This window comes from Sylvia atricapilla, chromosome 1 (genome assembly GCF_009819655.1).
Source record: "Sylvia atricapilla isolate bSylAtr1 chromosome 1, bSylAtr1.pri, whole genome shotgun sequence".
In the NCBI taxonomy this organism is placed as follows: Eukaryota; Metazoa; Chordata; class Aves; order Passeriformes; family Sylviidae; genus Sylvia; species Sylvia atricapilla.
The window spans coordinates 48,491,145-48,516,199 of record NC_089140.1 but is presented as its reverse complement, the minus strand read 5'-3'; the positions used below and the strand labels follow the sequence as shown (position 1 = coordinate 48,516,199).

At 39.6% G+C, this 25,055-nt stretch overlaps 1 protein-coding gene across 1 annotated transcript in view; it reads right to left on the bottom strand.

Moving 5' to 3' along the window:
• The window catches only part of TRANK1 (tetratricopeptide repeat and ankyrin repeat containing 1), a 51,565-nt gene that overhangs the window by 7,473 nt on the left and 19,037 nt on the right, over nucleotides 1–25,055 (bottom strand). The window contains exons 7-21 of the mRNA XM_066322072.1: nucleotides 23,614–23,752; nucleotides 22,358–22,489; nucleotides 20,482–20,649; nucleotides 18,484–18,639; nucleotides 17,867–18,118; nucleotides 16,832–17,008; nucleotides 12,820–15,684; nucleotides 12,017–12,216; nucleotides 11,411–11,548; nucleotides 8,460–8,600; nucleotides 7,628–7,784; nucleotides 6,690–6,778; nucleotides 2,637–2,740; nucleotides 1,091–1,223; nucleotides 59–204 (exon numbers count right to left, since the gene is read on the bottom strand). Of these exons, the coding sequence (XP_066178169.1) occupies nucleotides 59–204; nucleotides 1,091–1,223; nucleotides 2,637–2,740; nucleotides 6,690–6,778; nucleotides 7,628–7,784; nucleotides 8,460–8,600; nucleotides 11,411–11,548; nucleotides 12,017–12,216; nucleotides 12,820–15,684; nucleotides 16,832–17,008; nucleotides 17,867–18,118; nucleotides 18,484–18,639; nucleotides 20,482–20,649; nucleotides 22,358–22,489; nucleotides 23,614–23,752 (4,997 nt within the window). The remainder of the gene's footprint in view (nucleotides 1–58; nucleotides 205–1,090; nucleotides 1,224–2,636; nucleotides 2,741–6,689; nucleotides 6,779–7,627; nucleotides 7,785–8,459; nucleotides 8,601–11,410; nucleotides 11,549–12,016; nucleotides 12,217–12,819; nucleotides 15,685–16,831; nucleotides 17,009–17,866; nucleotides 18,119–18,483; nucleotides 18,640–20,481; nucleotides 20,650–22,357; nucleotides 22,490–23,613; nucleotides 23,753–25,055) is intronic.

The following is a 25,055-nucleotide window of genomic DNA, read 5'->3' as shown; positions in this document are numbered from 1 at the left end:
TATGGAATTTGAAAATGCTAAAGAGAATCATATTCCAATACCATCTTGCAAGACATACCTTTCAACTGCCTTTGCTGCTTCTTCATAGAGTTCTTCCTGACAATACATTTTAATGGCCAGATCAAACTCCTCAATTAATTCATAACATTCAGATGCTTCTTTGTAGCACTGGCTTTTCTGATAGTAAACTGCAGCATCTTTCATCTGCAATGCAGAAGTCAGTAATGAAACTGAAGTGCTGTAAACAGTTAAAACTACATGAATGCAATAAATCTTGTAATTCCATCATGTGTCTCATAAAGAAGTATCCTTTAATAAAATGTAATTAAAGTATCTGAATAAAATCAAATACATATTAAAACAACCACCACTAAAACTGAACAGATCATTTAAACAAACTTCAAAATATTTGTGTCTGAAAAACTAGAGTATAAAATGAAAGGTATTACATAGGATTTTCAAAACAATTTTATCCATCCAGCTCTGCTTTTAGATAGAACACACTACACATGTTTCTGCTGATTTACAGACTTCTCAGAATGAAAAGTACTTAATGAAAACAGTTACAGATGCAGAATGAGAACCCTAATGTTGCATCTTAAACTTCAAATATTTGGGAACAATCACTTTACATTCTGTTAGTGGAAATACACTGAAAATAAAAATATTACATATTGTTAGCACACTACTTTAATCCTTCCAAGTTTTAAGGTTCTATTTAGATGGCTGTTATCAATTAAGTTTCAGTATCATCAGAGTACTGAATGAAGCAACAGCTTAAGTTTCATGACATCAGTTGTTCACTAATTTTTGACTGTAAATTATTGATAATGACATTTGAGGAATGCAAAAGAAATAAAGCCAGCCTGCATAATTGCATCATTCTCCACTTTATTCCTCTTCTGCCTTTTCTCTGACAAATTATTCCTTTTGAACAGCCCAGCTTAAAGAGCTAAACAAGCTCTTTAAGCTGGGCTGTTCAAAAGCTTAGTTATTACCATGACACAAAAAGATACTACTACTTTCTGAATAATATGAGAGGAAAAAAAAGCTGTAGGAAAAGGAAAGTGTTAAGGTGAGTATTTATTACCTTTCCTAATTTTTTACACAATTCTGCACAAAGACGGAACTCCTTTGATTGAATCAGACATTTTAGTGATAGTTTTGGTTCTCCACATTCCAAGTAAGCTTTAGCCAATGTCATATATTCCATCTGTTTCTCCCTGTGGAAAGTAAGAGAAAATTACCACTAACATCCAAATTAAGTTTAGCATCATGTGAGCTGTCACTGAATCCAACCAACACTGACATCACACATTATTCTTTATACATTACCTGATGAGTTATGATCTTACAATTAATTATATTTTGGGCTGACACTGCTCTGGCCAGAAGTCTTGCTCCAAAATATGATAGCTCTGGCACTTGAAAGATGTTTTTGAGTTTGTTTTTTTTTAACTAATGTATAGTACTGTGATTTTGTACTGCTTCTCTTTTCTTAGCCTGTTCTCTTTTCTGTTGTTTAGCACCAATGTCATTAGAGACACAAGCAAATGTGTTCTCAGCCTTTGTTTTGTATGACTTAACAATCCCAGCCTTCTAGATTATGATTGATGATCTAGATTGAATTCACAATTCTCAAGCCTGGAGAATCAGAACTGTACAGAGTATTTCATACAGAACACACAAAAATCTTACTTAAGCTTTTTACACCAGCATTAATACTTCTATTAAAAAAATTTTTACTTTGGCAGCTTCATTATTACACATGTTCTGTCAACTTAAAATATCCTAACACATCAACTTCCTTCTCAAATTTTATGCAGTCAACAAACACAGTGAACCAAGAAAAAGTTTTATCAGTCCCATCAACAATTTCTCTATAATTGGGAAATTTTATGAGCATCCTTATACTTCTAACCATGAACAGGAACTGATTCACTTAGGTCTAAATCTTTCTCCATTAAGTTTCTTCTTGTCTTATTTGAGATGAGTCCCAAAGAGTTTCCAAGCCTCTTCAGGAAACGCCAAAACTCTCTCCCCTGTCAAACTCTTGAGCTATTTTACTCAGCTGAAGTCATGAACTAAGTGATTCATCTCAAAATCTGTTCCTTTAAACTGTCCTTTGGTTCAGATCTGGTTCTGTTTGGTTAGTTTAAATTGACTGTAACACTAATTTTACCCCAAAGCTCACTTTTTGGAAACAGCTTTTCTTCCCCAATGCACACCACCATTCCTTCCCCTTTTTTGAGTGAATATGCAGTGGGATTAACCGAAGTTGAGCACTGCTGATGACATATGTTCTCCAATCTATATCTAAGGATTTAAAGCCTCTTGACGTAATGCAAACCCTGTTGTTTTTCTCTCACACAGCCAGTAATCCATTACAAAGGCCAATTTCATCTGGACAGCCCATCCACTACTCCTCAGAGGAAGCAGTGCCCGGGATCCTATAGTGCTAGACCTTCCAATTCCTTAAGTCTCTTTGGCCAACCACAAACACATAAAGATACCCCTCCTGCACTGTTCTCTGGTGTCTCTGGTCTAGTCCCACAGCTGTGGTGTGAATCTCACCCTCCACACCCCTAAGCGGTCTGGCACTGCAGTGACACTTGCTCAGCTGCACTGACACCTACCTTGGGCTACTTTTCTTTGCGTGCACTTTGAGAACAGCATCATGTGTCAGGGCCAGCTTTGACTTCTCAGCTGCTCCTCCCTTTTGGTAACATTTGGCAGCCACCTGGGATGAAATCACACACAGCATTCACAGATGTGCATCCAACCCATGGCTTATCACATAAAAGCAATACTTTATTTTACAGTCACTGAAATGCAAAGCAGAAAGACTGGCAGGGTGCCTGGAAAAAGGAAAAGGTAAAATGTTGTGGTATATTTTTAGGACAGAAAGAAAAGCTTTAAAGTCAGTCCCTGTGTGACTACCAACATTCGAATATTAATTACAATATTGTACATAGAAGTAGTAGAATTCCTGGTAAGCTGATAGAACAAACGGCATATGCAATTTGAATGATAGCCTAAACCATTTACTGGTAAGTGACCAAGCATCCACAACATATTACTAAAAGTGAGAAAGATCAAAGTGTGCAAAGTAAAATCGAAAAACCAGGAACATTTACCCAATGCTTTTATCATATCGGGCTCTTTCTGCAAAAACTGAACAGAAACACCAGGAGTTACCACGCCTCTAGAATGGTTTGCTTCATTGTCACCCTGCTTATTCTGTAACACGATGATTTCTTTATTCTATCCTTTAATTTAGTGTTGCTTTTGTTTGGAAATTGCACACTGTAAGCCACTCAGAACTGCCAAAGTCGCCAGATAATGTCATCTTAAGGTAGCATTGATTAGCAAAGATCAGGGTTATAAAGAAGACAGATTTTCAGATAATATACCTAATACATTTCAGATTTCAAGATGGGGTTTTTTAGCTATGTGGGGTTTTTATCTAAACTCTTTCCTGTTCATTTAGAAAATTGCCTTCTATTTTCAAGGGGAGATAAAGACTATCTGTATAGCAGCAGCTGATAATTTTGGGGGTTTGCCTTGTTATAAACATTTATTTTCCTTTCAAATGATTTTTTGTTGTTACCTGCAAAACACAGAAGATTTCCCTCTGCCACGATCAAAAAAAGTATCTGGAGCTTTATTTCACAGAATCACAGAATATCTCAAATTGAAAGCGACTTAGTAGGATAACAGAGGCCAACGTACTGCTCCCTGCAGGACTACCTGAAACAAACCCACACAACTAAGAATGTTATCCAGATGCTTCCTGAAACCTGAACTCATGGCTTAATGCCATGACCACTTTCCAGAAGTGCGTGTGGCAGACCATCTTCTCATTGAACAGCCCTTTTCTACATCCAATCTGATCTTCTGATCCAACTTCATTCCATTTCCCCATGTCCTATCACTGGTAACCAGAGAGAGGAGATCAGGACCTCCCCTTGAGGAAATTGTAGACTGTGATGAGGTTACCCCTCAGCCATCTCTTCTCCAAGCTGAACAAAACAAGAGACTTCATCTGCTCTTCTTAAGACATGTGCTCTCAAGCTGCCTGTGGAAATGGCAGGGATGTTGGGACTGGATGATTCTTGAGGTCTCTTCAAAACCAAACCATTCTATGATTCTGTGAGTTTTCACCATCTTAGTCACTTTCCTCTGGACACACTATCTAACAGCCTGATGCCCTTCTTATATTGTCGTGCCCAAAACTGCACAAAGTACTCCAGGTGAGTCTGCACCAGCACAAAGCAGAGCAGGACAATCACCTCCTCTGACTAGCTCACAATGCTGTATTTGATGCATCCAGGACACCGTGACTGTTGGGGCACACTGCTGGCTCATATTCAACTTGCCACGAACCCAAACTCCCAGATCCCTTTTCATGGGGCTGCTCTCCAGCCTCTCATTCCCTAATTTGAATGTATAACCAGGAGTACTCCATCCTAAGTGCAGGATTTGGCACTTGCCCTTGTTAAATTTCTTACAGTTGGTGATAGCCCATTAGCTTGTTGAGGTCTGTCTGCAGGGCCTCTCTACCCTCAAGAGAGTCAATAGCTCCTCTCAATTTGCTATCCTCCTAGTTTAGTATTGTTGGCAAACATATTAATGCACACTCCATTCCTGTGTCCAAATTATTTATAAAAACGTTAAAGAGCACTCGCCCTTAAATACTGGGAAATCCAACCAGTGACAGGCCACCGGCTTGATACAACTCTTTGAGCCTGACTTATCAACCAGTTTCTCCTCTGATGTATTATGGACTTGTCTAGCTGTGTGTCGAACATTCCATCCAGAATAAAGAGAGACTGTGAGAGAAACTATTCAAACCTTTGCTAAAACCAAAATATACCACATCTACTGGCTTCTCTTGGTCAACCAGATGACTGACCTTGTCATAAAAGGAAATTAAGTTGTTTAAGTAGGAGTTTCCCATAGTGAACCCGTGCTGCCTGTGACTAATGACTGTAGAGTTGCTCAAATGTTATTTTAAGTAACTCCCAGAATAACCTTCTCCATAATTTTACAAGGCACCAAAGTGAAAGGCCTGTAATTACCAGGGTCTTCCTTTTTACCTTTCTTGAAAACTGGGACATTTGCCAGCTTCCAGTTGACTGGGACCTTTCCAGACTCACAGGACCTTTGAAAAATAATGGAAGGGGACCCTACAACAAAATAGGCAGCTCATTCAGTACCTGGAATGAATCCCATCAAGCCAATAAATTTATGTGCATCCAGCTGCAGCAGCAAGTCTCAAACCAGTGCAGAGTCAGCTGGGAGTTCATCATCCCCCAAGTCACAGTGTTCCAGTAAATCATCATTTTAAATCATGTTAAAAGACTGAGGTGAAGAAGGTATTAGACGCTTCTGCTTTGTCTATGTCCCTATTTGTGAGGTAAATGACCTCATCAAGTAACGCACAATGTTATATCCAATCCTTCTTTTGCTGTTAATGTGTTTTAAACGACCTTTTTGCTGTCCTTCAGCAAAGTGCTGGATTACTTGAACTCTGCTTGAGCTTTGGTCACATGAATTTTCTCCCTACAGTGACAAACAGCATCTCTGTTGTCTTCCTCCTGTGTCATCTCCCCTTGTTCCAATGTCTACACACTTTCTGTTTTCCCCTAAGTTCAAGAAGAAGACACCTGTTCAGCCAAGTCAGACTCTGCCCCACTTGCTCGACTTCCGACCCTTTGGAATTTCCTGCTTCTGCACTCTTCAGACTATCATTCATGAATCCCCAAGGGACCTTACTAATTAGCTCCTTCTGCAGCACAAGTCTGCTCTCCCCTATCCAAGGTCAAAGGTTTGCAGGACTTTTTCTGCTACAGCCAACCACTTGAAACTCAGTTACTTTGTGGTCACTGACATGACAAGACAAGAATCCCCATTTTACTCACAAAGTTCTCTCTGTTCACAAACAGAGGAGGCCACCTTTCCTTAGTCAGTTCCCCTAGTACTTGCACCCGGAAATTATCTTCAACTTGCTCCAGAAACTTCCTGGACCTGTTTGTGTCCACTGTATCATTTTCTCAGTTCATGTCTGGGAAGTTAAAACCACCCATAAGGACAAGAACATTTGATCTAGAGATATCCCTTATCTCCCTGTAGATTAATTCATTGATGTTGTTGTCTTGGCTGAGTTTTGCTTCCATCCCATTAACTCACTCCATATCTGGACTGCAATAACTAGGAAGCTAGGAAACAAAAAACTGTAAAATATTTATGTTCTTTAAACAGAAAGGGAATGAAACCATTATTTTCCTACTCAAATTAATACACTTCCAAGAAGTGCTTTCATTTCCCTACAGTATGTGCAATAATACTGTCAAGAACATGGTTTAGATTCACACATATCAATCAATTCTGATTGTTGCTAATAATTGGTTTTCCAACTGTCTTTCATTCGTGTGCATTAAAATGTAATTTCCCTCATGGGACTGCAAATTTCTGGGCAGTGAATTTAAGATTATAAACAAAAGGTTGGCTCTCCTTTCTCACTTCTTGTAAGTCATTTACAAGTAGACACACAGTTACAAACCACAAACTAAGGCAGACTGCTACAGAGCAAATGAAGGTTTACAGACGGTTTTATAGATACAGAGAAAAGAAAAGGTTCTAGAATAAGCAAGAATCCTTTTTTTCAGATAAACATATGTTCCTACCTCCCAGAACTGGTGTTTGGCATAGTAGTCTCCCTGTGCAATCCATTCTTCTGGAGTTGAAGTTTTAGCAAACATGCTGTCGTCTAAGTCTACAAGGGCAGGGGTGACCATTTTATGTTAGAATGGATAAACCACAGAAACCACTTATCATGTACCAAAACAAGCATTATCTTACAATGTTCCAAGCTCTATGTTTGTGCTTACTCCAGTAATGGTAACTATGAGTCACATGTGGTAATACTGTTGTATGAGCCTACCAGTGAGAATACAAAAACCCACTGCTTGGCTGGAGACTGGGCTGGCAAGTGGCTGAAACCTCATTAACACAGCAGAAAATCTGACTACAAATTGACCACTTTAAGCCATAAATATCTGCAGCCATCAGAGTCCATTGAGCTCTCTCCACAGTAACAGGCTGAGTGGCAGTGACCTGATCTCCCTTTATGTAGGAACAACTCTTAAGGTCACCCCTCAGTGCTGAGGGATCCCTTACTCAAAACCAGGTATCAATGGGCTGGTAAATGACATTTTTGCATGTGTGTAATATTTAAGATAGGTATAGCAAGCTTATGTAAAAAGTAGAGTATTGACCACCAACCCATCCATACTTAATGTATAGTTTACATATCTGAATTTACTGGTTAGAACTCAATAAACTAATTACAAGATCACATCTGTCTGAGGGATCGCTGACTCTTCTCCTGTTAAGAAAACTTAAACTAGTGAATTAACAATAAACTTTAACATATACAACCAATCTTAAGAGACAAAAGAACTAAGACCAACTGAAATAAGTGGAAATTTGCAAGGGCAGTTATCAATGCATACTGTTAGAAGGACCAAGGCATTTAACCTTCTTTATTACACAGCCTAAAAGCAAGAAAACATGAGTTTTGACTGTTTGACAGTCTCTTAAGAAAGTTTTAGGACAACTTTACCTTTCTTTTCATCTGTTTTGACAACCTTAACAAATTTTCTTTTGATGAAATACTTAAAAGCTGGAGCCCGTTTATCACGGTCTTCATCAAAGATCCAAAGATTGACTCTGGCTCTTGTAATTGCAGTATACAATTGCTTGAGTTCTCCATTCAGCATCTGAAGCAGAAGAAAAAAAATTGAATTAAATAAATGAAAGGCCAGATGAGCTGAATTGTTAAAAAGAAACATACTTTGCAGTTACAAGAAAACAGAGAATTTATACAGCATGAATAACAAGTAAGAAAGTGCTTTTAAGTAAGTCAGTCTAAATATTAGATATGGGATTTCAATTACATAAGCCATTGTCCAGCTAAATTACAAGCAACTACTACTACAAATCAGCTGCAGGTATGACAGGCTGTTTTCCTCCTAATCACTTGCACATATAATTATTAATTTACTATACAATCCTGAAAATATCTGACTCACCAGATTCTAAGCAACTTCCTTAATTTCAAGGTAGTGACACTGACCAGAAACCAGACTACAGGAATAATGAATATTGGCAAGCTGAATTGCTATTTGCTTTAACCACAGCTGTTCTGTAAATATACCCAGAAGTCTACGAAACAGGTTTTGTTCCCTAATCAAATGACATTTGCAAACAAACTCTTATCTTTTAAAATCAGTATTGTATTATATTATATTATACAAATATGAATAACTATAAAAGGTGAAGCAACCTTGATAAACATGGAACTAACAGGATGAAAGAATTTAAGAAATTTCCCTACTTTTAAGATTTAAGAATTTAATTTGCCCTTCTTATTCCCAATGTCACAAAAAACTCACCTTGTACATTTCTACATTAAATGGAGTCTTTTCCTGCATGCCAGCAGCATCCTCTAATGGCACTTCAATTAGCAAGTTGCTTCCCACTTGCATATCTGTATCAGGACTGTAAGAAGAAATTATCTTCCATTCTTTGCTAGCCTGAAATTTCAAGAGAATAAGGTTTATTTGTATGTACTTACCACTACTGCCTACATATGCACAAGATAAGGTTGTATGGTGTGACCTATTCACCCCTACAAGGGAAGAAGGCTCAGAGGAGAAGACTGGGGGAGAAAACGATCACAGGGAAGAATATAAAGAATAATCAGCAATTTTCAACGAGAAAGCTGAACTTCATCTCAGCACAGCCTTTGCTTGAGATACTTTTCTGTAGTACCAGGTGGTCAAAGCAAATAAATAACTTTCCCTAAAAGTAGTACAGAGTTACACCTTCCTGAGCTGCCCAGGCAAAAGCAAAGATGTGCTGCAGCCCAACAGACTATAGAAGATCTGAGGAGCAAACAAAACCAATCTTTAAAGAATGCAACCAGCCTGAGCTGGCTACAAGCAGCATATTACTCTTCAGGGATATTTTGGGGATGGCCAGCATCATGATGGAGAAGCTAATGGGTATACATACACCCATTTTTATATATATACATATATATATATATATATATATATATACACACACACACATATGCAGGGAGCACTAATGGGAATCACATCTGTATTGTGATTCCAATGTTTACTGCCATTGTTATATTATGCTTGCCTTGGGATTCCAGGATCCTGCTATATCACTCTTCTAGATCCAAATCATATGCAATGCTCAATATATCAAATAAGTATTTTCATATTAAACATAAAAACGTCCTTGAGTGAACTATACATTTTCAGCTAAACACCCTTACGGTGATCCCTCTGTGGAGGAAATCAGGTTACCTTCACCATGGAAGAGGGTCAAGGTTTAGGGACAAGGATTCTCCTACAAACCCCCAATACCACAACAGGCAAATTCATTGAGTGGGCATGTGCTGATTGCTGGGCCAGGCAGCTCCCTGCCAGCTTGGGGCAGAATGAAAAGTAAATCATCACGGGATTAACACTCACAAGCTGCAATTTGTCATATTAAAATCTACTAAGATACTTTGGAGAGATCTGGGCCTGCAGGTTAGGATGGGCAGCCACTAAGTCTCCTTGAGTTTACAAGAATGACAAGCTCAGTGAGCTGGACCCACACATATCCCATGCTGGCATATATTCTCATCCTCAGGGTTCCCAGAAAAGATCTGGCTGGTCATTCATGTGATGAATGTATTAAGCTTCATTTTGAACACCAGTAACTGCTAGTGCTGGTCTCAGCCAGGGGGTGGAATGGCACCTGCCAACACCTCCTCTTGTAAGAGCACTCAGAGGTGAGGAAAAAACCCACTCATGGGGAAAGTCTAGAAAAGTGTGGTCAGAAAATATTGGACTCCAACACAGAGACATGTGAAAGATGCCTATAAATATGCACAGACACTCCTAACTATAAAGTAAGTGTGGCAACAGATCAGTGCTGTGCACTCTCATGCCATGCAGGAAATGCCAGCTCCTGATCACACCACTCTGCAGGTTCCTGATCCCCTGCAAAACTGATAACCTTAAAATCATGAGTATATTCTAAGTTCATTTTTCCCTTTTGGTATTTAATTGAAATGTAATTTAATACTGCCAAGTTTCCAGTACAAAACAAAAAATACTCACAATAAGGCTGAAACAACATTTTTACAATCTATGTATTTCTGAGCTTCGAGCGACACGAAACAACTTGACTGTCTCCCCACATGGAAAAAAGCAGGAACCCTTTCCTGCAAAATGTATTTTGAAGTTAAGACTTCAAATGAGGACATTCCTAAGCCTGTCATACATTGTAACATGACAACCAGCTAAAGGTATCAGTTTAGTCAAGAGCCTGCTGTGTTTTGGGGGCTTGGCTTTTTTTGCCCTCTATATTTTTCATTCACATCTGCTTCCTGAAACAAGACTCTTCTTAAATCTCATTTTCAAGACAAATAAAAAGAAAATCCAACACTTTACAAAGTGCACACAGCCACACTGCTGTTTACAACTGTTCATAGATTCACTTTTTCTAAATTAGAAAACCTCAGGGCGAACTGCTTTCTTGCCTGCTTGTTTAGCTGCTCAAATCAACTCAATTACTCATGACTCACAGGAACATGGAAGAATTGTATGAAAACAGTTCTCCAAGCCTGACATACATTAGTCTAAGCTAAAATGCGCTACACAACTCAACTCTGCTAAACTGATTCTCCTAAATTCTTATAATTGGCTTCTTGTTTTTCTGATTGCAACCTGCATCACCAGAAACAAATCAACTTTGAGAAATCTAGCATGACAGCCAGTATTTACCTCAAGCTCCTTCCTTCTGCCCTCATCATGTAACATTCATTAACCTCTGTGAAGAGCCACCAGTAAACTGCCCTCAGTTTTCTTGTGGTTTTCATCTTCTGAAAACCACGATACATTGTTTTGAGAGGTAGAGGCAGAGGACATCCACAACAGGGCTGTGCACACTGAATGTTTAATTGCAGAGTAACTCAGTCATGGGTACATGAAGCATCTGCAGACATGTTCAGTAAGGAATACTTGGAATACTTGGCTGGCTGGGGTCAGAGGAGTAGTCCTGGTGTGCAGCGGAAACATGTTCGTGTGTGTGTGTGGGTGTGTGTGGGTGTGTACCCCAAGGCTCTCCTTAAAATTTTAGCAGTAAACCTGAAAGAAAATGCAGCACTGAAGGAAACAAGTTTTTAATTAATATACCTATGACCTCTCTGTTTTCTGCTGTGATGAAACCACTCATCTTAAGAGAAAGAAGGGAATCCTTTCCCAGCTGCAACACCAATTAGACCACAAGTAAGACTGACTTAAGAAAAAAATGCCAGAAATTGATAAGAACTAAATACCTCTGAATCTGTAAAAAAGTTGTAAAGGAGGACATCATCAAATTCCAAGCCCTTTGCTTCATAAATTGTCAGTACAAGTGCCAAACTAAGTTCCTCAGGTATTTTCTCCTTTGCAGTTTCATTTGCCACTAATACCACCTGCCATAAAATACATTAAAAAAAAATTAGAAAGCAAAGAAGGGAAAAAAAAACACCTAACAGTTGTGTAGCGAAAGACAAACATGATGATAATACAAGAGCCTTCCAAACAATAGACAACATTTCAGAGAGACATTTCAGAACACTCCACAAAAAAGGTCACAAAGCTGCCACTAGAAGACTGACAAATGAGTGGTATGTGCAGACAGTTTTAGATATGGTGTAAGAAAACTTGGAGTTAGAAAGAACAGGTCAGAAAATACCTCACACAATACCTCACACCAAAAAAGAACAAAAAGAACTAGACGTATCAAAAAGAAACCAACACAATAAAGGTTTCTAAGTTTGAAATGCCTAATTTACCAGTGAGACAAGGGCTTAAAAAAAGAAAGTTGTGGGCAGTTCATACAAGACTATTTTTTAGCAACAGAGCTGGCAGAATCTGCAAAAAGCCTAAGAAAAGCAAACCTGATGTGCTCCAAATTCTATAGGTTGTGTTTTCCTTTTGTTGCCCCTCAGCAGGATTGCTAGGTCACTAACACTGCAGGACTCCAAGACTGTAGGTTTTGGCCCATCAAAGAGACCACGGTCCTGAGGAAGGCGATCAAAAGATTCTGGAAAATAATGCTGGAGCAAATCAACCACTCCGGATGCTAAACGGAGAATACCTGCAAAAAGCAGAATACAGGTTCTAAACTTCAGCCTGAAGTCCTTGCAAACACACTTTTAAAAGATTCTGTCAGAAGTTTGGAATCAAGAAATATAATGACAAAAACACTAATCAGGGAACGCTAAAGCTGTAAGCTTCAATTTACGTTTCTGCCAATCCAAGTGGATGTCATTCTTTGGCCTCTAAAGATGAGAAAACATGCATGCTATACAAAGGCTTGGCAGCATTCTCACAAAATAAAGATCACAAATGAGAAACAAAAAAAGCAGAAGCAGCACACCAATGCTGCAAAATCTAGTGCTTTGGGGAGAGGACAAGAGAAACAGGAATGATAATTTCTTAAATTTTCTCTCACACAAACATAGCCAAAGCATGCAGTAAGAATGAGAGTTCATAAAACGACAATTTAAAAAACATTCATTTTTGGTTTTCCGGTTGAGATGTCAAAAAACAGAACTGACATACCAGAAAAAACTGTCCGTCTGATCTTTTTGAAAAAACAGGCCACATAGAGACTGAGTTTCTGGCCAGCAGAAAACTTTAATTATTAGTGACATCTGAAGAGCACAGGCTCGGATCATAAATAAATTTGTTACTCTACCTGAATGGGACCTGTAGTTCTGGTACAACTGATATATCCTTTTCGGTTTCCTAACACGCTGCTTCTTGTTCACAGAGCTCTTGCTTGCGTAATGAAACAGTGACCTCAGGTCACTGAAACGAAAAGCAACTCCTTTCATTATGCTCTGGGCAGTGTCACCGGTTAGGAACATGGCATTAGGGTCATTGATGCATTTCATTAACAGAGCTAGCTCAGCTTGTGTGAAATCCTGGATCTCATCGCCATAGAACTCATGAATGGACCATGGCAGCTCCCTGAGTTTTGCAAGTCTTTGAGATAAATTATACAGCAAATCCTCTTCATCGAAGTACCCCCTCTGTGATCGTATCTGCTGGTAAAGACAGAAGAGGCGATAGATCTCACTCCTGTCTTCTGTGAAGTTTGGCGATCTCTTTCGGCCTAGCTTTTTGTACTGCTCCTCAGTAAGCTTGCCCCCAAAGCAACTCAGTGCCTCAAAAGAGCCCTTCAGAAAGGATTTTATTTCTTTCCAAACCAGTGCTGGATTGTACAAGCTTTTACCTTTTATCATTTTTGGCCATATTTCATTTGCAAATACATTGTAAGTGACAAAAGTCCAAGAATCACTTTCCTTAGAGCACGCATCTGCAGCTCCTCCATCATCACCATGTTCTGCTTCAAGATTATCTTCTTCATCTTCGTCCTGCCAGTTTGGTACAACCGAGTCTTCCTGGGGACTCCAACCAACAATCACTCTTTTAAGACTTCCATCTTCATTTCTTGGAAAAAATGGGTCAGGCATGGATGCATCTAGTAATAGCAACAACTGCTTGGAAGTAACAAACAGTGGAAAATTTTCATCTTTAATGTCTTGTAGCCTGTGAATATTTGGATCCAGAGGCTTGAAGTGACTGGTGACCTTGGAAGACTTGCTAAGTTCAATGAAACTCTTCTGAACTTCTCGGCAAAAGACAGGATTTTTTGTTACGAAGATCTGGTGCAGGTGCTCCAGCGTGTTTGATGCTTCTGCGCTACATGTTTGGTCTTCTTCATGGTCACCACATGAATTCACTTCTGCACCAGCTGTGCCCACGGGAACGTTTTCATCCTCGCTGTCCTGGTTTTGCTCATCACTCACCTGCTCCTCACTTGAATCATCACTCTCGTGTCTTGGTTCACTGTCTTCCTTCCCTGAATCAGCTTCTTCAGCCTCACTGCACTGTCTCTGCTGCCATGTCTGCCTCTCCAACAGAGGTCCATCTGCCAAGGTGGATTTTTCCCAGTATGAATAGAATTTCTTCCAAAGCCTATACAAGCAGCAAGTTGTCTTCCCTGTCCCACTTCGCCCAATCAAAATGATTGGTTCCATAGGCTTTGGATTGAGATCAATCACTGCGTACTCCAACTCCCCAACTCGGAAAGGGTAATCAACAGAAGACTGCACATCATTTATAATGTTAAGTGCCATGTTAGTACTGAAGCTGTGAAATTTCATTATATTGTATTCCAGTTCTGCTGCACTAGCCGGAGGGAAATACTCAGGCATGGTATGTTCTTTTGATTTTTCTGCCTCCATGTCTTCAACGTAACAACGTGGAACACGCTTCTCTGTTGTCACACTGTGGTTCTGATGTCCTTTGATTATACCCTTGAGCTTTTTCCTCAAAATGCAGGATAAGCCACGGTTGTAGGAAATGCATATGTTTTCTAAGGCACGGTTCAGCTTGCAGTGGTCAAGAACAATGGCCCAAATTCTAATTATTTCTGTATAAACTCTACCTGATTTCTCTAGATGACTTTTTGTCTGTTCTGTCTCCATGATCTTTTCTGGACTCTCACTGCAACGAGGAGAAAAGTCAATGGCAAGTTCCCATAGCATTCTTGCACCTTTGCCCAGTTTGGCTTCATACAGCTGGATATCAGCTTTCAAGTGTTTCAGTGGCTTCTGGAGACCCCTAGACCATTCCCCATTGCCAAGCCGCTTAATTGTCATTATGGTTTTAGCTTTCAGATAATGAGGCACAGCTTTACTGCTCAAAGTCTTTAGCATTTCAGGAGTGCACTCTATTTCCCAAGTCATGTTATCAAACTCCTGCACATGTGCCTCAATATCCAGACTCTTCTCTAGTTCTTCCTCTAGTTCTTCCTTCTCTCCATTAGGCAGGGCCATACTAAATTCCCCTGCTCCCTTCTTCTTCTCCCAGTCATCCCCTTTTCTTTCAGGATGAGCTCTGCTTCCACAAGACTGCAAGGAACTCCTTTCCTCTTCCGAATTAGTCTGGGCTAATGAAGATGGCTTTTGCATCAGAGGATGATCTTTTTTCAGGGTGTCGCTCACTTTTAGTTGCTGAATTAAAGCTGTGATTGCCTGCGCTAGACTTTCCCGCAGTGTTAAGGGGCTTTTTATTCCTTCTGTTTCCTGCTTTGCCAACTGACCCTTTTTGGGGGTTTTTAAGTCATTATGCACTGTGTTGCTAGATGGTTCCTTTAGTGAGAACCCAGATGAAGAACATCCCATGCTCTTTGACTGTGAAATCTCAGAAGCTGGAATGGGTTTAGATATTTTAACCAACTGCCCTGCTCTGTCTTGGCGATGCCTCTTCTTCTCTTGTACAGCATTATTCCAGGCTTCTAGCAGTGGATCTCTCTTTTTAATTCTATGCATCACATCTTTTCCTGATTTGTTTTTTATGTTAAAATTAATGTCAAATTTTGCCAATAACTCTATTATTCTCTTAGTCTGCTTTGAAAATCCTCTCTGGAACACAATATGCATCACTGTATTTCCATCGTCATCTTGTATGTTTGGATTAAGATATGGAAAGTCAGATGGTCTTGAAGCGAAGAGGTCAAGCAGATAGTTCAGAATGTTTAAACCAGTGCCATCTGAAATCAGGAGAACGAACAGAAAATAAACTAACTTGCTTTACAAGTCTGCATTGTATGCCAACAATTTCAATACTTATTTTTCCTGCTGTTAGTAAATTAAAATCAGTTGTTTTTAAACAGAGGAACAAAATCTACATTTCATGTTTATAAAACATGCTTTTGTGAAACAGCTCAAAACTTAGCTTATCCAAGTTTCAAGGAAAACAATACAAAGGTAGCAAAGCTTTAGAAATTCCTAGTGCTGCAACTATTCTCAGAGCATCAGTCAATTTCATTCTTTTTTTTACCCTCTGGGTACAGACAGATTGGTTCATTTTCCAACATCAGCCCTGACTACTGCCCAAGGGACACTGGTGACATCCAGACAAGCAGCAGCTCAAGGTAGTGCTCTGGGGTCATTTGGTTCACTTTAATAAGGCATCCGTTACTTTAAGAAGTAATCTGCTGCAGATAACTTTGCTCTCCTAAAATAACCTGCAGGAAATCCCAATTATTTCCTTATATTTGAGGTCCCTGGAGCAACTTCCTACAAAATCAGATTAGTTACCTCCCTGGGGGGGGGAAAAGTACATATATACTCTACAGCTTTCTGTATTTCATCCAGAAAATAGATGTGATTTAAATGAGACAATATATGTGAAACATTTCTTTTCTAGCTGTAAAATACTGACATGCCAAAATCACTGTAAAGAAATTGCATATTAAAAACTTTACACAATGAAAAATACTCAGAGAACATATTGTCACAGAAATTCTTAATATTTTGATTTAAAAATGACAAATAGCATTACCTGTGCTTTTAATCTCTCCAAAGCCCTTTGATGAAAAGTTGTGCTTTAAAAATTATTAAATCAAATATTTTTAAATAACTTTAATTCTTAAACTAAAAAATGCATTTTTTTCTTAACTTAAAATCAAATCTGATTTCAGGGCTTAATTTCTCAGTTTCTCCTAACTTTTTAATTTTTATGTAAGCCCTACAGTTCTTTCACTCACTTCTCTCCTGAAAAAACTTTACTGATTTACAACTGAACAAAAACTGATAAACAGAATGAGACACAGTCAGACATCCTGATCCACCATCCCTGCAGCAGCAGAATGCACAGGTAATGAGTGGGGATGTTTTAAACATCAAAAGCCTTACCTTTATTATTTAAGTAGATGAAAACTGCAGCATGCAAAGCAGTATCTCCATGTGTAACAGAGAGGTTCTGAGGGTCTGCACCTTGGGTCAGCAGGAAATATGCCAGTTCAAAATAATTCTTTCTGAGGCATACTTTCAGTGGTATTTCAGAGCTGGTTCCAATACCATCAGGCAGAGCTGGTGTGAAGGACAGGAAAATATTAGGGTTTAAATCTTATATACCCATCTGCTAACTACAGAAATCTCTGAACAGATGCAGTCAGATGCTGATTTCCAGGCAGGTGACAGGAGTGTTTTCTGCCAGCTTTTTACAAGTGTCTGTTAAAACACTTTCTGACTAAGAAGATAATAATTTCCCCTTGTCTCCCATTAAGGTGGGCAACCAGTCTTTCTGTTGTGATAGGAAGACATGAAGGCCAGAACATAACTTCTCCAAGCCAGTCAGCCACTGACTGAAATAAGGTATCTCCATGCTCCTTTGGCATTGAATAGGCCTCACCAGGACCATGTGTCTGTAACTTATAGCTAATACTAAGCTGTAAGATTAAATGAAATATGCCAGAGGGATCCTACGAGTAAGGTCATGCAAAACAAGAAGTATGATGATGTCTACACTAGTTAAAAAAAGGAAAGGTCATGCCTTTGAAATCAATGTAGTCAGTTACTTGTAGCATAATGGCAGACTGAACTCAAAGACTGTGACTACACTTTCTACCAGGACAATATTGTGGCTGAACACAGAGAAATTAAGGCCCAAAAAAACCCCATAGGTGCAGGAGCAACAACAGTCCTTGACCTTTTACTAACCCTAGCAGACAAATTTCATTTGATAAACACCTTCCACCCACGTAGCCTTACTAGCTTCACCATGTCCCACAGAGCAGATGCAGCCAATACACTGCACTACAAGCTGCTGCACTTAATACAGAGCCACAAAACCCCCCATGTGTTGGTTATTTCTGAGACTATCTTGCCCCCAAGGTGTCAAATAACACAATGTATCTCTTATAGCACATTAATATAACAGTTTTTCACCTCCTTGCTCAAGCAAGCATCTTATGAGGGGCACTTGCGCATCCAGTCTTTCAAACTGTTTGATAATGTTGCCAATGTCAACATCTGAAAGACTGCAGGTTTTGAAGAGTCCTTTGCCCGATGGATTTTCCCCGTTCGCTTTCCCTGTTAGGAGCAGCAAAACTTTATGCCACATTTGCTTCCCCAGTAACTGTTTTATGAAGCTGTTAGCACAGGCACTGGAGATGTTGCATGAGATTTCTTCAGGGATTTCTGCAAGAAAACATAACTCACTCAAAGCTATATAATGAAATCCACCTCATTGTAAACTAATTTCAGCATAATTAACTTGTTAAATTGAAAGTAAGGAACAGCAAAATATGTCTTTACATCCTTATGCTGTCAGCCAAGTAAGTTTGAACATTTTGATGCATCATGAATTTCTGTGCATATTCCATTGGTTCTAAGTGCAAACACAATATTAAATATAATTAAAAAGCACATAATACCAGTCATAGAAGTTACAAAAACAGGTAAGAGACGGAAGGGTTAAAGGGCACTTAAGTTTATGCTAGCACCAAACACATTTTTCACAGCAATTAAGTTTTGTGAAAAGGAGAAATGTGAACTCACCGCACCTTTCAGAGAAGACAGCCATTTCAGAAATCGCTTAACTGCGTCTTCCTTCAATACATTTTTATTATGTGCTCCATTTTCACACTTGTAGAACTGGACAAACTGTTCCAGAACATCCTGGAGAGAATCTTTATCAGCTGTGGCACTTTCATTCTCTCCTGCAAAACATTACAGAAATTGAAAATCCACTTCCTTGCCAGCATGTTTTCAGGGCAAGACTGCAATGCATTACATCCCAGGGCTCTAAGAAATGTCTAGTGGCAGATTAAAAACAGATGGCTGAAACTCTTACTGCTAATGCCAGTCCTGTGATGGATTTCTGAGCCCGAAGGAAATTTGATACTTTCATCAAATACACTCTTCTCCTGGTTTTGCCTGGGATAAGAGTTATTTTTCTTCTAAGTAAATAGTACAGTGCCATGCTTTGGATGTAGGATGAGGATACTGTTGAAAGCACAGTGATGTTTTGGCTGTTGCTGAGCAGTGCTTACCCTGAGACAAGCACTTCCCCATGAAGTGACAAGCACTTCCCATGTATGTCCCATGTAACAAGCACTTCTCTGTATGTCCCATGCAGTGCGCAGGTGCACAAGAAGCTAGGAAGGAGAATGGCCAGGACAGCTGGCCTGAACCAGCCAAAGGGATATTCCACACCACAGAATGTTCATTATATAAACTATGAGGAATTGGCCATGAAGGGACCATTGCTGCTTGGGGATGGGGTTGGGCATCAGTTAGTGGGGAGTGACCAATTGTACTGTTCATCACTCGTGTTTCTTGGGTTTCATTCCTCTCTCCTTTACACAATAAAAACAATAATAGGAGTGGTAGTAATTTACTTTATTTCAATTTTTAAACTGTTCTTATCTCAACACACCATGGGAGAGAGGGAGGGGGAAGTGAGTGAGCTGCTGCTTGCTACTTAGTTGGCAGCTGAGGTAAAACCATGACTCTGTTTACCATAATTCACTAGGCTGAAAACTGTAATAGCTTCTGTAGGCAGGCAAGAAAATGCTGCAATTATATCATTGTTCAGAATTTTTAGAGTAGATGACTAAAAATGTTTGCAGCATACACTTTTAATGAGCTTGTCTGATTCCCCAGTGCCATTTAAAATATACAGCCATAAAATAATTTGTCCTCTTAAAATTAAAAAACAAAGCCAAAAATATGCACCACACCCAAATGTTATCTACATGTTTAAGAAATACTTATGTAATGGAAAATAGAAGATTTTAGACAATGTCCCAATAAATGCCCTTAAACACACACTAAAAAACTTGGCTTGGGTTTCCTAAATGCTTAAGGAACTCAGGTACATGAAAGGCCAAACAAAACAGTAGCTTTACCTCTTAGGAAAAAGAAAGAGCCAAGGTTGGTCATCTTTCTAGAAAGAAGGACTAACCTCAGATTGTTACCTGTAAAGCTGAGGCTTAATCTACAGCCTCACATTTTCACATTTGCACTAAGCTTAGAAGACTACTGTGGGCTGTGCATCGTCAAGAAAACTCCAAAAACAAAAAAAATCCCCTGACCACAAAAGACAGTGCAACCTGAAATGCCAACCAAAGCCATTATTACCACAGAGGTACTGGTGTTAACTTCCTATGGAGAACCACTGTGTTAAAACCTTCTCCCGAGCAGAAATCTCCACGGTAAAGAAAAAAAAAACCTGTTCGAATTTCTTTGCCAGGAGCTGTAAGATGCAAGCACAGTGAAACCCAGTGTTTTCCAATAAACTTATTGGCAATACACACATGAAAACAGAGATGTAATCTAAAACCTTTGCTTTATGCCAAGCTGGATCTGAACATCACTTGGACAGCAGATCCTCTCAAGCAAGGACAATATGTTCATTACTGACTGACAGGAGATCACAGTGACAACTAACAGGGCAAGTTACATAAAAACACACCCACAATTACTTATTTGAAATAAAACGATTTTGTACCTAAAGGTAATAATTTTAAAACAGGAATAGCACACACTGGATGCAGTACCTGACTGTTTCCTAGAGGAAGTGTGTTTCTCAATGTGCTTGCTGACTTCTTTTACAGCATCAAAGTTTTTGTTCTTTTTCAAGATATCTATGACACATCTTGACCGTGCATCTGGAACAGTGGGATTAACCCCAAAATTCAGGAGCATGATCACATCTTCTGTTTGTCCTAAAGCAATAAATTAAAAAAAATTAGAGGAAAAATAATTCACATTGTTCAGGAGTGTTGTTCTGTTTTCTTTTTTATTTTTAATTACCTGGCACAATTTATAGCATCATTTTAACTTTAAAAAAAACTAAATTCTTCCAGTTGACAAGGTGGAAATCAGTCAAAGGTGAGACTTGAAAATCTCAGAGGCCTTTTCCAAACTTAATTATTCTGTGATTTTATGATTTATAGTATTTATAATATATAGCTATAAACAAATAAACTTTAATAAAGATCCACGTTTTCTAATGTTATATATAATATATAAACACATACACGTTAATAGATAAATACATATTAAAAATATGTGTTCTCTATGTAATAAATAAACGAGTATTACCAAATAAACTTTAAGCATCCAAATGTTTGGTGCTACCTTGGCATTGATGTTTGCTTCCTGTTGCCCCCTTGCGGGCAGAGTAAGAAATACAAGGAAAAAAGCCAGGGCAACAAAACGAAATACCACAGAAACCATGAAGGAAAGCATTTCGTTTTCCTCCTCTGACATGGCACACTGCTATCTAGGCCTTAAATTTTCACCTTTTTAAAAGAACACGAGAGGCCTGACAGCGAGTTATATCTCCAGTTAGCCAGGAATTCTGTGGTCCTTTAAAAATTTTGTAATTAATTATGCTTACTTAGCTAAGGAATATTTGACTGTTATTTTGGCTGGTTTTAATTTAGATCTGCGTTGACTGAGTGCCAGTAGAAAACTCTGAGAAATTACCTCACTGACCTGCACAAAGGAACTCAATGGACTCACACCCCTCAGAGAACTTAATCAATAGCTGAAGAACAAAATTCAATGAAGGATTGCTTAATGCTGCCATATAACTAGAGATTAATTAAATGCCATAGAACAAGAAAGGTATCTTGAGAGAGTTAAGGAGTCAAAGGCCTATGCACCCCAGAAAACATGATTAATACCTTGCAGCTGCAGTAAGGGAGACACTTCATAGGCTTACACACCTCAGAAAACTTAATCAATAGCAACTGTTTAATCAAAACAACTAATGTAATAAAGCACCGTTTAGCTGGATAAAACTTGGGTTATCCATTAACAAAAAAAAAAAAAAACATAGATTAGATTTTCTGGTAGTAACTAAGAAGAACAAAACACCCAGACCATAATGCAACAAATTGGGCAGGCTTTTGGGAGTGTCTATAAAAAAAAATATTGGATGCTATAATGCATATAAATGGCTCAAAATTCTTGTTTCTTTGAACATGTCTATGGCAAATGAATTCCCAATATGTTCCCAATTTTGACTCAAAATTATTATTAGGAATGTTCATCTCAGAGCCTTTTGCTGTTAGATTTTAAACTCTGAATTTCAGGCCTCCAGGTGGTCTAACATGATTTCAAGGACACATCAAAATTTAAAAGGTAACTTCTATGATTGAAAAAAACTGCAGCATACTTATGAGAAGATCCTAACCAGACAAACCAAAGAGCAAAGAAAATGATCATAATTTAAAAGTGAATTATTGGAATGTTTAAATATCAGTTGCCTCTACAAGTTCACGTTCAGACACTTTCTCATTTTCTTCCTTAGCATGAAATCATTAACACCAGGGTCTGAAACTCTCGTCCATTAAAGATTTTTCCATATGAAAACAAAACAATACACACACTAAAAAAGATAGATAGATAGATAGATATATTTACTGCGTTTCTGTGAATATTCACTGGAAGAGGCCACAATATGCAGCAGGGTCTGTCCATCTCTGTCTTTCTGGTTGATCCTATCCTTCAGCTCTGGCCTCCAAGTCAGTAACCACCTGAAGAGATTGTTCTTGGCTGAAATGACAAAAAAGCACACATAAAGAAACAGATCCTCGGGTTTTTCCCTCCTTCGGAATAGCAAGATGCAAATCTAAGACTGACTCATGGCTCTATTACACACAAAAACCCCTGTTGCTCCACACTGAGATGGCAGAAATACACACTACCTTTTTTAAAGCTGATCTGTTTGGGTTACAAAAGACCCATGTCAATCACAGTTCTGCTTCAAAACACAGAGAAGAACAATTATATTAGGTTTCCACCATGTCAGAGTCAAGGATGTGATATGCCTCACGACCGTCTCCAATGATTGAGGATTGAGACCCCAGACTCTGAAAGGAGCCCTGGCCTGGCTGAGGTGGAATGTTTGCCAAGTCTCAGAGGACTGATATGCATCTCCATGAGAACGGAGTGCAAGAACAATGGAACTGGTCACAGTGGGCTGAGCCAAGGCTACTTACCCAAACTGGCCCGTCCGTACCAGAGTACAGCACGTACAGCAGGCAGCCTGTCCCTGAGCACCCAACCTCGATGCAGGTGGCTCCGGCTTTGGCTCTGTGACTCTCCTTTGTCTCAACCTCAGCACAGGTGACTCCTGCTTTGGCTCTGTGCCACTCGCTTTGGTTCCCACCTTGACCAACCTATAAAAACCCCGGAGATCCCTGCTCACCTTCGTGATCACCCCACTGGAGAAGATCGCGTCTATAGGCATCTCAGCCTCCAGGACTCGTCCCTCCACATTGGTAGCTATAATCCCCTTACCCTCTTTTCTGTCTTTCTTACTATTCTTTATTTCTCTCCCCACTATCACATTTTGTTGGCACTAAATAAATGTGCATTTTTTGTTGAATAAACTGAGTTGTCCCCCACTGTGTCTTTTGCACTCTGAGATCCCTAAAATGGACCATCAGGTCTCCTGCATATGTTTGCGGACCCTGACACACCACTATCAGGCATGGGTGATCAAAGAGAGTGTTTACAACATTTCTAAAAGAGTGCTTCACTGGCATGTGCAAGATTATACCTAGATGATCTGACCTGAGCTGTCAGGACATTTTTTTTTTAATTTAAAGAGGTCTAGCTGTCAGTTCTCTGACGAAAGCCAGAATTGTTTTATTCTAGCTGCAGATGTCACTCACCTGCTTTGATACACAGCCTGATGACGGCATGCAGCGGATACAGTCCAATGGACTCAGCCTTCGCCCCAATGGAAATCAGCCACTTGACTAACTCTGCTACTTCCTGCAGCTTCTCACCACGACCATAGAGCTCAGATGTCTGGTGGCAAAGAGAGTAATTACAACACATTATTTTTACATACACAAAAAGCATTTGTTTTTCAGTATTTCCTGTATTTTCGTTACAAGAATCAGCAGAACAACAACCAAGCCATAGTGACTGTAAAATCTAAGTATTTATTTCATAGACTTCTGTATATTAAACATACGTAAAATGGCTTGGGTCGGAAGGGACCTTAAATATCATCTAGCTTCAACCCCCTGCCACAGGCAGGGACAGCTTTCACTGCATATCAGGCTGCTCAGAACTCCATTCAACCTCAAACACTTCCAGGGATGGGGCATCCACAACTTCTCTGGGCAGCCCATTCCAGTGCTTCAGCACCCTCTGAGTAAAGAATTTCTTCCTGATAGCTAAGCTAAACCTACTGTCCTTCAGTCTGAATCTATTCCCCCTTGTCCTGTCACCATGTGCTCTTCTAAAAAGTCTCCCACCATCTCTCTTTTGAGCTCCCTTCAGGTACTGGAAGGCCACAATTTGGTCAACAGAAAGCATTCTCTTTTCCAGGCTGAACAATTGCAATTCTCTCAACCTTTCCTCAGATGAGAGGTGCTCCAGTCCTCTATTCACCTTGATGGCCTCCTTTGGTGGACTCACTGCCAGCAAGCTGATGTCAGGAACAGTGTGGCCTGCAGGTGGCAATGGTCCCCCTGTACTTGGCACTGGTGAGGCCACACCTCAACTCCTGTGTCCACTTCTGGGCCACTCACTAGAGGTGAAACATTGCGGTGCTGGAGCGTGTCCAGAAAAAGGCAATGGAGCTGGTGAAAGGTTCTGGAGCACAAGTCTAATAAGGACAGGCAGAAGGAACTGGGACTGTTTAGCCTGGAGAAAAGGAGGCTGAGGAGAGACCTCACTGCTCTTTAGAGTTTCCTGAAAGGAGGCTGTAGCCAGCTGGGGGTTGGTCTCTTTCACCACCTCCACAGTGAAAGAAGGAGAAGAAATGGCTTTAAGTTTTGTTAGCAGCGGCTCAGATCAGACATTAGGAAAAAAATTTGACTGAAAGAGTGGTTAGGCACTAGAATAAGCTGCCCAGGGAGGTGGTGGAATCATCATCTCTGAAATTCTTCAATGTTCAAGAGGTATCTGGATGTGGCCCTTGGGCGTTTAGGAGTGATTACAGTGGTACTGGGTTGATCATGATCTCCTCCAACCTTGATGATTCTGGGATTCTGAGAAAGCACACAGCCTGAGCAGAAGCCAGCTGAACTTAAGAAGTATGTTCTAGCAAGGACTTAATGGAAGCACAGTGTACCAAAGGGTACAGCAATACAGGATACTC